Here is a 14,531-nt window from a genome sequence, read left to right as displayed (position 1 = left end):
CATAACCAATAGATGATTTACCCTCAACCAAGAAGTAGAAGCATCACCGCGAATTGTGTGAGCATTGGGAGTCATGATACTTCTACCCCCTTGCGTTGTTTTTTTCAAAAGGACGCAAGGGGCCTCACAAATTTAGCCAGTCATACTCATGAAGGTGAAACGTATGACTGGCTCGATTATCGAAGATACGTAAGTGTGACTCGCGAGTGAACAAGATCCAGGGTCTCCCCAAAAGGAACACCGCAAATCAACAACCAGTAGGATCTTTGATTTGACCAAGAATTACTGCCTTTCCAATCCTTCAGTATTTTCTTCGTTTTTTCTGACCTACAAGCTATGAAGCAAAAGAAATCGACACTTGCCCGTTTGAAAGACCATGATCATCGGTATGATAGCGAGGAAGACTTCCATCAGGCTGATTCAAGCGATACCAATACCAGCGAGACTCATACAAGCAAAAGTGAAGATGAAAAGACACGTGCTATTCTCATTGAGCCAGAGGACAATTCTGATTTTGAAGATGTGGAGGAGGCTGACGCGGATGATTTAGACCAAGCTCAGTCAACGGGCGACAGTGCTTCCAAAATTTCCCTTTCACAATCTCAGACCTCTTCAATCAGTAAAAAACCAACATCTTCTCCAGAACTAATGAGAAAGAAGAAGGACAAATCACTTTTGAAAACAAGCTCAAAGACTCATTCTATTTCAACTGCGCCTAAGAAAGAAACTTCAAATGCTCAACATATCAAGCAGTTTAAGATTAAGAGCAAGAAGTTGCAAGCTCGGCTCAAGGAACGTCGCAAGAAATTCACTACACCACATAACCCGGATATGTTCAAAACATTCATTGATCATGGTACAATCATGGATGCACAGTCTTACCCTCTCTTCATCAATGGAAGTACTACCTATGTCACGAAGGACACCGAATCGATCACTAATTGGGGAACGTTTGGTTACACCTACACTATGTCAGGAGGAGATGTCAAAGGACGGTGGAAAACCACCAGATATAAGTGTTTAGGGGTGCTCAAATGTACAAATGAAAGCTGTAAATACCGGGGCTCACCTCCCACTGGTCGCACAAAAATTTCTAAACTTGTGCAACAGTAAGTACCTTCTTTAGTTATTTCCGGACTATCTAGAAATTGAAATCTCCTGACTTCTCTTTCTTCATCTGAAACATAGGCAGAAACCATGCAAGGTCCCTCGCTGCCCAGGGATTGTCATCCATGTTGCATGCAAAGATACTTTCTGCCGACTAGATGAATGTGTAGAGACTCAGTGGGGACTTCTTCGCCACATCAGGACTCATGACCACCCATGGCCAGTTCGTACAAAGGCAGACAAAATTTCAAAAGAGGAGTTCGCAACTGTTGTCAAAAATAATAGCAAGTCTAAGCCAATGCAATTAAAAGTTGGTGAAACTATTCTTCTTATATATTTTGATCTGATATCAACTTGCAATTTGTTCTGGAATGCATAGACAGGGCAAGCACTGGCCGGAAAAAAGCCTATCAAAAGTGTCTCCACCATTCACGTAGCATATCGAAACCGCTCAAGAATCGCTTCTGAACGTCGCTCGGTTCTGAAAGACGCTGGGATAATATCAGACAAGAAGGGTAAAGGTGTTCAAGACGAATTTGTGATTGATATGTTGAGTTGGGCAAAGTAAGTCCATATTGAGATCTACATCTTCTAGACTCTCATCTTCGGTCATTAAATGATACTAACGCTGATGTTTCTTAGGCGTGGTTTAGATATCATTTATATCACCATGACGCCCGCTAATGCACATATTTCTTTCCAGACAAAGTGGATGAAAGAGTGACTGCTTACTATTGATGATGATGGACGCGCTTACAGTGGTGGTCTTCTTACGGATGTGACATACAAGCTATTTGCAACAGGCTACCTATGCTCTACAACAATGTATGACAATGACCTCTGCCGGTGGATTCCAGTTCTATTCACTTGGCTCTCTGGTTTATCCGAAGCACACTATCATGCACACTTTGTACAATTGATGAAAATGGTGAAAGACGCTCCTATCACTCCACCTCAGCGGGACTCCCTTATTCGGACTGTGGTTGATTTCTCTGCTGCTCAGAAAAATGGTTTCATACAAGCTTATATGGATGTCTTTGAAGAATATGATAGAGACCGAGCACTATCAAGGCTCAATGGATGCCAAGAACATTACAGAGCATCTGTCACTCGGCTTAAGCGCAACTTCGCGGTCACAGGAGGTCAAGAGGTATGTTATACTTACTCTTCTTCATGTTATGTTCATGATTTCTCAGGTTGGTTTGAGTACATATTTTGATTACTATCCTTCATTGGATAACACAGGATGTATTTGAAGGATTGGCACTAGGTCTACTCAAAAAAAGTAATAGCAAAACCCACGACGAGAAACTTGATGAATTACGAAGGACTTTCCCTAAGGCAAAGAATTGGATTGATTGGTGGCAGACCTCCGATATAAAAGCAATGCTATTCCGTTCGCGGCAGCCCCAAATGGATGATTTTGACCTTAGTGAGGATTAACTGCCAGAAACCACAAATGCACAAGAGAGTATGCACCGTGTGATCTACATGATAAGGTATGTCAGCTACAACTCTACGTGATTAATTGGAAGACTTATTGAAAGTGTGTCTGAACTTACTGGTACCATCTATGTAGTGAGACAAAATGCTCCATACAGATTGGAATGGTCCAGCTCTATGCTCTTGTCAAGACACTGGAGCGGGATCATGAAGATGTTATGCGTGGAATCACAGTGGAATATGGATCGCTCTCTAGGCACTACAAGACAGTTGCTGAATCTCTAGGTTGGACTCGAAAACATCGAAAACAGTGTGCAGTCCCAAATGATGGCCGGCCACCGGACACCACTGAGGCACTTGGTCTCAAAAGCAAGAAATTAGGACGGCCAAAGGGTTCACAGAACGTTGACAGGAACCCAATCACCACATATCAAGGATATATTGCATCATCAATTACTGGTAGACAATTTCGGTGCTGGGAAGACTCGATGCTAGAGTGTCTCTATGCCATTCACAACCCTCTATGGTACCGTGGTAGTAGAGGAAAATCAGGTGACATTTTCACAAAGATGATGCGACATTTTTCAGCACGTACATCATTTGACATGAACCACTTAGGGGATATTGTCAGTATCCTCAGCAAGGGACAGGATAACCTTCATGAAGCAATAGAAGATGCCTACAGAGGCAGCTTCAAACCGGACACTTTTTCATCAGCCGAGCTTTTCTTGGAAGGTTTGTTTGACCCAAGAAAGAACTCTTCTAAGGCTGTTCAAACAATATTTCAGGTTCAACGCGAGTGTCGCTACACCTGCTCTCGCAAGTGTGCCGAAGATCATGAATCGGATGACCGTAACAATAAGATCAAGATTCGTAAATTAATTGGATTAAACCTTCGGCCAGAAGACTTTGAAGCTGCTGATCTTGAATATGGACAAGGACCCGAGCTTGTTCAAAAGCTATGTTCAGTGGGTGTTTACTCCCAATCAAATTACCATTGTAAACCATGTATGGATGATGATAAAAAAGCAAAATTGATCCTGGAAAAGAAAAAATCAACATTAAAGACTGCCACCGCAATCCCAAAAGCAATACCTCCGTTCTGCTATCAACTAGTTCAATACAACCTCACTTCACCTCTACATCCATCAGGACATTACACCACTTCTCAGTCAGAATCTTCCATATGATAGTTTTATGTGCAATTCAAACTGGCCAGCAACGATGAAATTGGGAGGTAATGAGTACACTTTGAAGGCACGCGGGTACTGGGGTAACAAGCATTACTGGTGCAAGGTAGTTCGAACACTTGGCGGAGTGTCTGGAGTATGGTTGAATGATGATACACTCAATAAGGGGATCGCTCGGATGCTAAGTAGTGATTGTAGCAGTATTGCTGGACCATCACCAAGCACAAGCTGGTTGATGTATTCTCAAACGTATAGCAAGAGCGAGCAAGCAATTGTCAATGAATCAAACGAAAAGATAAGAAAAGACAATTCAAAGTCTAAAGGCGGAGCCAAGCTAACTGATCATCACAACCATTCCCATGCAAAAGACTCTTCATCTTGTAAGTGTATATCTGCCAATAACCAAATCTGTCGAGTTTTCACTGAAAGCGCTTGTTGTTCTCTTCTGTAGCAGATAAATTCTTGCTCAAAAATGGGGGCAAGCGCAAGAAAAAAGCAATAGATCATGTTGAAGATGATTCATCAGAAGAGGGGAAATCTGGTAAGTCTTGTTTTGTCGGTGTTTTAGCCATGTGGTCTAACTCTTTGTGTCCTCTGTCCCAAGCAAAACGAGTCAAGCTGGTGGATGACATGAAGCCTGCATATTCACAACTAGTTGCCGATGCCACTGCGTCCGCCACAGCAAAAGTCAAACAACAAGTAAAATCCATCAAGACGTGTAAAACACAGGAATCCAACACTGTGGATGAGGCACAATGTGGAGACTCGAAGAGATCTCATAAGGGCTGGGTGTGGGTTGAAGAACGGCCAGAATCTAATGATTTACTGCCCAAAGACAATCAGCACGTTCAAAGTCAGGTTGAAACCTCCTCACGCCGGACACGATCAGGAAGAGCAATTGGATAGCCTGTCTTTTCCTGATATTTTTTCATCCTTACTCTCATTGAATCACTTTTTGTATTTCAGTCGATTTTTTCTTTTGTTTCAATCTTATACTTATCAGCAATCAATCGATAGTGATGCTCAGTTTAATTACCCTTTGTTTATAGCTCTTAATAAGTTGAAAAGAACTCCATTCAAAGCCATCTCCTACACGTTCCTGTTCTTCAGGTAAACAGGTGCAATCAACAGCGAGTCTTGAACAAAGCGGTTGAAGTCACAATTTTCTAATGTAGATTGCACAAGGATCTTGTGAGTAGTTGAACATGAACAAAAGGCCTATAGCCACTGGATGTTTGTGGGATTTTAAATTTGATTTTGGGCCCTGTGTGTTAGTGACTTATTCAGCGCAAAATGATGGTTTGGTGGCGTAAAGTAGCACATTTGCGATTGGATTATGCAACTTTGCGACGTCATATTTTGCGCTATACGATTACGCGTAAAATATTGTGCGTAAAAGTAAAGATTTGAGGGTATCAAAGGACAATTTTACGATCTTTTTTTTTACAATGTATGCTTTACGACGAAGCGAAAAACTTTTTTGAGCGTAAAGTTGCACTTTTCTCACCGGAAGACGCAACTTTACGCACTTCGTCTTTTACGATCAAAAAAGTGCGTAAAACGTTGTGCGTAAAATTCACCGACCCCCTAAAGAATGCGGAGCATTGCGTCGCGCTTTATGGCGCAGTCTGCGGTCCGCAGTGCAAATGAGGTCAAATTTCATTGCATTGCGTAGCGGGCGCGGTATTGCTCACATAGCACACAATTTCACGAAATGCCCACGATGGCGTATCACGCTTAAAATGGGAGTCTTTTATGAGAATTATTACTCAAAATACCGGTCATGACATCGTCACTTGATTGTTGAGCTACGGAAAGGCTCCGGCCTGATATCTTATCTCCGAAGTCCTATGCATTGGATGCATCACGCTTTTTTTCTAATCGGACTGAATTTGGATAGCAGATACGAGAATGTGTTGTATGTGAACTGCAGATGTCCCCGCCTTACTAGGTGAGCTGAATATGACGTAAATCGAGCCTCCCGATCAGATAGTTCATTCCTACCATCAAGCTTTTGAATTGTTTGAGAGTCACCGCCGATCACCCTAACAGAATTCTTATTTATCCGCAGCTTAAATTAAGGACTTGAGCTATGAATCAAATGCGTATCATATAATGAGAAAACAAGGCAAAATTTATTAATGATGCCTGAGTTATGTCCAGTCAAGGAGGTTGTGCCATCGATATCTTACACTGCTGAGGAGTCAGTCGATCATGAGCCAACTTCTATTTGAGTTGCGTAATTCCTCCATGTCTGACTATTGAGAGTTTATATGACTCCTGCGGGTCCCAGCCAAATCAACTCAGATGTCTTCTGCCACTTCATACCAAACTTGGCCCATTCTAGCGGGTAGAAATCTTCAGTTGTACTCATTTGAAGCCCATAACTCTAAAGAACTTTAGGTTGGACAACAGGATAGAGATCAGAGGGGGCTTCTGATACATTCATGCAACAGTCAGATGATATGAGCTTCATCTAGGTTTCTGTGGCTACAGCGCTTCACAGCAGGTATGTTATGTGATGGCATAGCTTTGTATTGGATTTGTATCTACTTTATCTCCTGGTTTACTCAATCAGGATCAATTCGCCAGCGATCGCGTGGCGTGTGGAGTAAGACTGGACTTCGCTGGACAATATTTTCATGAGATTAAGTTTTTCCTGACGGTTTACTCCAAGTTTCGTATCTTTCCACTCAAGGACCCACAGAGCAAGGTCAACCGGTGAGAGAGAAGTCTGGGAATTGAATGGGGATCGAGATAATCAGCAACGGCTGACGAGACTGAGATTATTGAAAGTAAAATCTGAATTACGTAGCGATATCTAATAGTTTTTGAGTTCAAGGAAGAAGAAATGACATATAATGAGACCAATCATGAGAAATATGGTGAAATCAAAAATTATTAAGTCATTAAGAAAACCTCGATAAGATTGGGTGAAAAGAAATGTCAAATGGAAGGAAGTAACAAATAAAAGCATCATAGCCATCCTATCCATCTTATATTGATGATCAACATATTATATCTCAAGAGAGATTAAATGATATTTGCGAAAGAAATCAAGTGAAGATATGATTATATTTTGTGAAAATAAAGAGTATGTAACTGAGAATTCAGAATGTAAGTTATCCCTGTGAGATCTGAGAGCAGAGAAAAAGTTAAATAGAAAATCATTGAAAACATGCTTTGTCGTCTCACAACACCCTCTTGTTCACACGTTCCCATTTTTCAATCACTTCTTCGCATATACACATTAATTCTTCGGTGCACTTAGAGCAACCCAGAGCTCTGATCGAAGGTCTTAGGATCTCTTCATTCAAAAGAAGACGGAGGTTGACATCGGGATGGTTGATGCGCTTTATCACTCTTGTACGGGCCTCCGCTAACCACTTCTCTACCAGAAAGTCGTGCTCTCTGGAACTAGAATCGTATGAGGAAGTGGATTTTGTCTTTCTTGGGTAATCATATGCTGAGTGACACGATGACTTGAATTTCATCTTTCCAACAAGATCTCGAGCTGCTTTGACGCGAGATCGATGAAGTTTGACCTGTAACATTTTGTAGGACAGATTTTTGTCAGAAATAGAGGATGTAGTTGGTAATTATATAGTGCGCAGGCACGCAAATCTCAACTGACTAAAGCGGCGTGGGTGTCGACCATAAGGATGTCTTTGAACTCATCATTTTCCAGGTCACAGGAAACTGAACATTGAGCAGCGACTCGAGCAAGCCAATCGCAAGAATAGTGTGACGCAAGCACAAACACCTGAATAGGTTTTTCCTGGCAGTATGCACTACAATGTTGAAAAAAAAGTGAAGACCGAAAGCTCAGTTTACACCTGTTACTACAAGCGTATCAAGATGACGATTCTAACCTGAGTGCCAACAGACAAATCTTTTCCATTTGAGCTAGATGATACTTATCTGAAGCAACCTCTAAAGCAGAAACTGGAATGACCATAAAGCTGATGAAGTAAGCACAAGCTGAACAGAGAATATTGTTTGAGAAAATGTGAACAGGTTCCTTACCAATCATGGAAAATGGAACCTTGTCAAAATTAGGTAAGGAGTCGCCAACCATACACTGAAGTATGAGCTCGACCAGCGATTTTGATTCCTGAAGCAGAAAAACAGGTCTTGATTGATGCAGTCCGATCGCCTTGAAAACACTATCTGAACCAAAGCTTTCTGGACGACGAGAAAATATTTGGGCTGAATCAATTGCAAACCAGCATGAAGGAAAGTCGGCAGAGGCGAGAACAATATCAGCAGAAGGGGACGACGCAGGGAAATTCGGATGATAGTAGTGAGGTGAGTTATTGTGTGATAGCTCGGTTGTAGAATTAAGTGAGATTGGCGAGAGACCATCCGAGGAGGAAAACAAGTCAGAGTAAGCCGTAGCTGATGATTTGTGGTCGAAGGTATTGAGCATCTTAAAATACGTTGGAGGACACTTGCTCTTCTGCGACACGCTTCTCGACAACACGCTTCTCAATATATCTTGACAGTTTTTTCTAAGATATCCTGAACAGACGCTGATGAAAATTAAAAAGGCTGTTCGCAACGATGGTAGGCTGAAAGGCAGGTCACTGGATTCACTACTACAACGAAAATGGATCAGGTGCGATATGTTTGCAATTTGAAGATAAAATGATTTGAAGCGAGAGGCTCATATGATTGGTATTTATATACAAAACAAGTGACAGTTGGCAGTGTTGGATTGCATGTGCCTTACGAGTATTTCCCTGTAGTGCTGGTCAGCTAAGCTCGCACTTGCAAAACCCCAGCTCCCCAGGATTTCATTTCTTGATCCGACCGAACACCGCTACGATTGAATAAACCTGGTCAATCTACAAAGCATGTTTTTCCCAAGGACTAGTTGATTCTTCCACTTCAGGATGAAAACGTCTGGAGCCTTAATATCGGGTCATTGAAAGCTCGTATCAATGATGCAATATGAAGTACTGGGAAATGGTAAGGGTAAACCTCGCGGATCCGAGAGGATCTAGCAGCTAAAACCGAGTCATGGTTATCTCCATATTAGATATCACAACAAAGCCCTTGATACCCAACACTTTGGGCTTCTGATACCTTGTAATGGCATGATCTCTAATTTGTTCGGTCGAAATGTGTCGAAATTCATATGCATTGATGAAGCAATACCCTGACTGGGAAAAGGTAGGAGTGAGCCTCGTGGATCCGACAAGATGTAGAGTCTAGAAGCAAGTCCTGTTAGCTCCTTCTAGAATGCCGCAATCTGTCCATGCACAACACTTTGAAGTTCGGGCTTCTGCCCATGTGACGTAATGTCACAATCTCTCAACTTCCAAACTACGTTATTTTCAGCTCGGAAGCCGACAATCTGGACATACCAAAAAATAAGAAGATATCATTGAAAATCCAAGGTCAAGATCTCGCTGTGAATACTCTAGACTATATATATCTGACCCAAAGTGGTCATCAGAAAAGTTTGTCACTGCGAGGTCCCCAAAGCCTTTTGCACTTATCAGAAGTATTGTACATCCACTGAGATGAGTGAAAAAATGATTGCAGTCTCTAGCCTGAACCCAGCATGGTGTTATTCTATTCCCTACATCCATCTTTTACCTACAGGCATCCGAGGATGCGGGAGGATCAGGACCCGGTATGCCCCTATGAGGGGTAGTCACGCAGAAACATGAGTTTTGAGCTCACAGGGAAGCTGCCTCCGCCAAACTGCCAAGTCCTTCCCTGGCTTCACCCATAGGAATAAGACTGGTTTATTCCTTCCTTGGAATTACAAATATCACAATCAAACCATTCCCAACTATGAAATACATTAATGGCTGAAGGCATAAATGGCCAAAACTCACAAAAGCATTGTATAATGCAAAGAAGTACAATTCCGTGGGAGCTCAAAAGTCATATTTCCATGTGATTAACCCTCATAGGGGCATACTGGGGTCCTGTAGGATTGCTATAGCAAAGTTTCATCATATCCAAAGCAATTGATGCACCTGGATCATCAAATTGATAAAGCATTCCACCAGATGTTTGTGGTTGTGATATGTGATGTTACTTGATATATTTTAGGAGGAATCAACACTTTTAGTCCTACTCAATGAATTAGGAGTGCAGATTCAGTAAGTGCAGATTTTCTCTCTCAATAATGGTATTCAAGATTTGAGAAGTGGCGTCCAGAAGTGTCAAGAAGTGACATCCAGAAGTTTCTTGAACATGCTCAAGAAACTTCTGGAACTTCTGGAACTTCTGGAACTCTTCTGAAATCTATGTGCGCGTTTACGCGGTGACCACGCGGCAGCTCGGGAGCAGTTTTTTTTTGAACACTGTACGTATTTATATTAAACCTTCTTTACCTGTTACAAATTTATGTAGGTCATATAAAGCGTGAAGTCTCATGATCCAATGGCCAATCTACCACCCTCCAACCATAACACAAGCAAAGCCCCGATCACCACATCCCAATCACCTTCGATTTTTACTCAACCGTTCCCTTTTGGTGTAGTTTTGCCATCTTTAAATCACCTTTGGAACCCTATGCCTTCTTACCATCCACCTAGTTCTCAAGTTCAGAGTCCAGCAAATCCTCCTCCTCAACGAGAAAGTACTCCCAGCCCTTTGAAGAAGGCTCCACGCCAACGCAAGAAGAAAAACGGCGACATCAAAACTTCTCCCGTCCAAACTTTGTGGCGCACAGCTCGAAACAAGGATGGCCAGAACGCTCTTGGTGTCTTAGCTGATTGGTTGTCTACCCCCGATGGTGATGGTTTCCAGCTTGATAGGTGGCGGGGTGATGGTGGAACAATCACAAAGACAAGTGTTGGCGAGGAAATTGCTCAGTACCTGGCCGAGAGAGGCTTTCCAAACATTCCTGGTACATCTGTAGAGGCGCAGGTATGTTTTCATAAACACTCCTGGTTATCAATAATTCATGTTAATTATTGCTATCTTTATCTGTTTAGATCTGAGAAATCGAAAAGGCCTTTCGAAAAGCAAGAGACATGCAAACCGGGACGGGTCAAGGTTCAAGAGAGAGAGATATGAATGATGCTTTGGCCGAGAAGGAACAAAATGGCTATGCTACTGATAGCAAAGTATGGCGAGAACCATTATCAAGTGTAGAGGAAAGATTCAAAAGTAAGTCCTTATATCACTGTAAGTATCAAGTTATGTAGGTAACTGACCTGTGGTGATCAGCACGACTTGAAAAAACCTGTCCCAATTATTACCAGCTGTTCCCAGCATTTCAAAGACGCCCCGCAACATCACCCGGAGCTGTTCAAGAGTCTGCCGACATCTTTGATGAAGAATCGATCTTACCAAACACGAATCCTAGCCTTTGATTATCGGATTTGGCTGAAGACGCTTCTGAAAACTCGGCGGGGCCAGTGCTTGAGGGGAGTGTATTCAATCTCGAACAGGTACTTAGTACTGTCAAGAGTCCAATCTTGGATCGATTGGAACCTAGCAAGGCGGATCACAGCCACATCAAGACTAGCGATGATATCTCAGTAACTGCATCAACCAACTCAATCACCAAATCGGCTAAGCCTCGTTTATCTCAACCTCGGACCAGCCGTGCTTCAATTGAAGAGGTCAACAAACTATTGGGAAGTTCCCCTCTTAAGAACAATGCAAACTCGTCCAATGCAACATCAAATTTATTATCACAACACTTGCCATCACGCGAAGATCGACAAGCCGAATGGGAATTCAAGAAGGAACATATGCTCGCTGAAAGAGAAACGAGGGAGGCTGAATTGAAGGGTAGCTTAGAACTTACACGGGCAATTACTCAATCTTTGACTCCACAACCGAGTGCCCATACCGAAGTGCTTCAGGGATTACAAATCAGAAGAGAAACATTAGAATTGGATCGAGCTCAGGCTGAATTCAACCAGAAAGTTTTAAGCAAATCCAATGATCTGAAGAGACGCAAAGATCTAATCGAGATAGAAAAAATGGAGAAGGACCTTGAGGGCGAAAAGAAAAGACAGAAGTTTGAAGATATTGCTATGCGAGGAAAGCTGTACAAGGAGTACATGGAGAACTTCAACATCAGTTTGGCCAAAGCCAAACAAACCGTTGATGAGATGCTCAACACATGATCATCTCACCCTGTAGGTAAGATCGATTTCTTGTTTTTATCCCCCATGATCTTCTTCAAGCACCTGTCTTTCTCCAGTGATGCTTACAGGTGTGCTTTCTTTTGGTTCTCAGTTTTCTCAAACCGATATTTTGTGAAAACGGTCATTTACGGTCATTTTAAGGGCTCATAAGCAAAAATGTAATGCTTTAGGAAACTCCAACAACTCATTTGTATCTATTTAGTGGTATCTGTTCTTGAAATGAAATCTGTGGAATTTCATTTCACCTTTGAAATGTATTGAATTTCATTTCCACTTTGATGTATACTTAAGAGACAATCCCGTTTTTGATAATTGGTGAGAGAGAAAGCAAGTCATAACAAAAGTTCATTGCCACTTTGATGTATACTTAAGAGACAATCCCGTTTTTGATAATCGGTGAGAGAGAAAGCAAGTCATAACAAATCAAGGTACAGATGGTCAGAGAAAATTGAGAACATTCTAACTTGACTTTAAATAAATTTCTTATGTAGATTCAAATATCTCCTTCAACCTCACGTCAAAAATCATTAAATACATCATTTCTCAACGCATCATTGTTGTCAGCCATCACATCTTCCGCTACTGCTGGGTTATTCTCTACATAATCCTCTTCAGCCTCGCGTTCGAGTACATTAGGTAATTGATATGGGAACCTTGAATCTTTGCCTTCCTTCAGCAAAAAGTTATGTAATATACAGCAAGCCATTAATAGCGCATTTGTTCGTTTCATTGATCTTTGATCTCGAAGAAGAAGCCAACATTCTTTGACCATTTGAAAGCGAGATTTCAACATGCCATTAACGTGTTCAATGATCGTTCTTGCGTCACTCAGCATTTTATTGAAAGCCGCCTTCAATCGAGAGAGGTTGCAACTTGAACCGCGCTTGAAAAGGGGGAGTACACATCTTGTAGCACTATAGCCAGAGTCTGCTACTAAGTACTCCCCTTCGGTAAAGTAACGTTCAGGATGACACCAGAGCTGAATCATGAATCAGCCACAAGTCTGGTCAAGCTTTAATTCAAGATACATTAGAACTTACAGAAGAAGTTCTAAATACCCTTTGATCGTGCACACTTCCGCACCACCCATGTCGAGCAAAGATTATTCTTTGCTTATTGTTGCAGACAATCATCGAGTTGAGACCATAAAAATACTTACGGGTCCAGTAGTCTTCTTTGCATTGTACTGGACCAAATGCTAATGGAACAAGCGTGCCATCAACAAAACCCACACACCCTTTTAAGGCGGGGTAATCTTCAGCAATCTCGGTTCGAATTTTCAGACGTTTGAGTGGGGAAGGCCATCGCAAGTACTCGTCTTTCAGCTGAACAATAGCAGAAACACATTGCCAGGTATAATTCTCCACACTACCTTCTGTTTTTGAAAACCGAGTCAAAAAAAAAATCTTGAATATTGAAAGTATGTCTGAAGACTCGCCCGAAACACCTAATAAATGGCCTATGATTGCAACTTGTCCACCATTTCCTGCCAAGCTTAAGTTTGCCAAAGCCACCAACAGTTGAATTTTGACTGGAGCTTGAGGATTGGCGGAATTGTTCTGAAACACTTGATTACCTTCAATCTTATGAAGGAGCCAAAAAAAATGTCCTTTGTCATCCGTGCCTGGATGAATACAAAAGTGATTAAACCAATCACGGAATTGAAAGTGAGGTAAAGACTTACAACTTTGAGGAAGGTTACCTCTCTCAAATTCATGACTCAATCAAAGAGGAATTGTGTTGTCTCTCGGTCCGGGAGTGATGTCCTGGGAGAGAAGTATCGGTGATTCTCAACAGTTTGGAGGGCTGCCAACCAGACTTCGGCGTTAGATTTGTTCAGAAGGAGGTCTTCAGATCGTGACCTTCTTCGGTTTTTAAGCGCAAGAACCAAAGCAAGTTGAAGTGTTGGTGTAAGAGGAAGATCCCTTGATAGTTCAGGAACAAGAAGAATAGTCAATAGTAATGTTGAGATGGTTGATGGATGAGTTGTTGATGCTTGAAGGAGTGGTTCGGCCGGAGGGTGAGCCATATGATGGTGTGCAACACCTTTGAGTCCTCTTAAGACTTGTCGTCGGACTGAGACCCGCGGCATGATCAGGTGGTAATCGTATTGTAACCAACACCGTGGGAATCATTAAGTGTGAAACCGGATTGAGCAAAGTTGCGGTGTCCGGGTCCGCAACTTCCTTCAATCACGGATCTTGTTTGCCATAGGTTTGCCATAGGTTTGCAAGCTCGTCTCGAGCTGCCCTCTATAGTCATCCACTCAGGCTGTAGTATGGACTAATGGAGGTACCATATGTCTAGACTCTTGTAACATATACATAATAAAGCTCATGACTCATACATGATCTTGAGTGGTCTGAGGATATTGAAAGGACAAACATGCATAACAGAAGGATAAAGGAAGGTATAATGATCAGCTTCATTAAATATGTACATATGCGCTGTTGTAGTTGACATACTGCAGCTCAGGCCGACAACTCAAGGGCAGCTTGATGCAAGCTAGCAAACCTATAGCAAACCTATGGCAAACAAGATCCGCAATTGAAGAAAGTTGTGGACCCGGACACCACGACTTTGCTCAATCGGGTTTCAAACTTAATGATTCCCGCAGTGCAAGAAGTTGATGGAGGTTGATGAGGACCCCGGTATGCTCCTATAA

General features: G+C 42.1%; 3 protein-coding genes across 3 annotated transcripts; 2 read left to right on the top strand and 1 right to left on the bottom strand.

Moving 5' to 3' along the window:
• Positions 1-336: 336 nt before the first annotated feature.
• MELLADRAFT_90430 (uncharacterized protein) lies at positions 337-2,550 on the top strand (the record flags this gene model as incomplete). Its single annotated transcript, XM_007413549.1, has 5 exons — positions 337-1,109; positions 1,189-1,417; positions 1,487-1,671; positions 1,867-2,257; positions 2,353-2,550. The coding sequence occupies 5 exons, from the start codon at positions 337-339 to the stop codon at positions 2,548-2,550; spliced, it is 1,776 nt and encodes a 591-aa protein (XP_007413611.1).
• Positions 2,551-4,099: 1,549 nt separating this feature from the next.
• On the top strand, positions 4,100-4,646 carry MELLADRAFT_109564 (uncharacterized protein; the record flags this gene model as incomplete). Its single annotated transcript, XM_007413550.1, has 3 exons — positions 4,100-4,120; positions 4,170-4,281; positions 4,309-4,646. The coding sequence occupies 3 exons, from the start codon at positions 4,100-4,102 to the stop codon at positions 4,644-4,646; spliced, it is 471 nt and encodes a 156-aa protein (XP_007413612.1).
• Positions 4,647-6,522: 1,876 nt separating this feature from the next.
• On the bottom strand, positions 6,523-8,441 carry MELLADRAFT_72637 (uncharacterized protein; the record flags this gene model as incomplete). Its single annotated transcript, XM_007413493.1, has 4 exons — positions 6,523-7,285; positions 7,375-7,531; positions 7,613-7,685; positions 7,767-8,441. The coding sequence occupies 4 exons, from the start codon at positions 8,167-8,169 to the stop codon at positions 6,932-6,934; spliced, it is 987 nt and encodes a 328-aa protein (XP_007413555.1).
• Between the last annotated feature and the right edge of the window lie 6,090 nt (positions 8,442-14,531).

This window comes from Melampsora larici-populina, assembly GCF_000204055.1.
Source record: "Melampsora larici-populina 98AG31 unplaced genomic scaffold MELLAscaffold_37, whole genome shotgun sequence".
Taxonomy (NCBI): Eukaryota; Fungi; Basidiomycota; class Pucciniomycetes; order Pucciniales; family Melampsoraceae; genus Melampsora; species Melampsora laricis-populina.
This window is presented reverse-complemented; position numbering and strand designations above follow the sequence as displayed.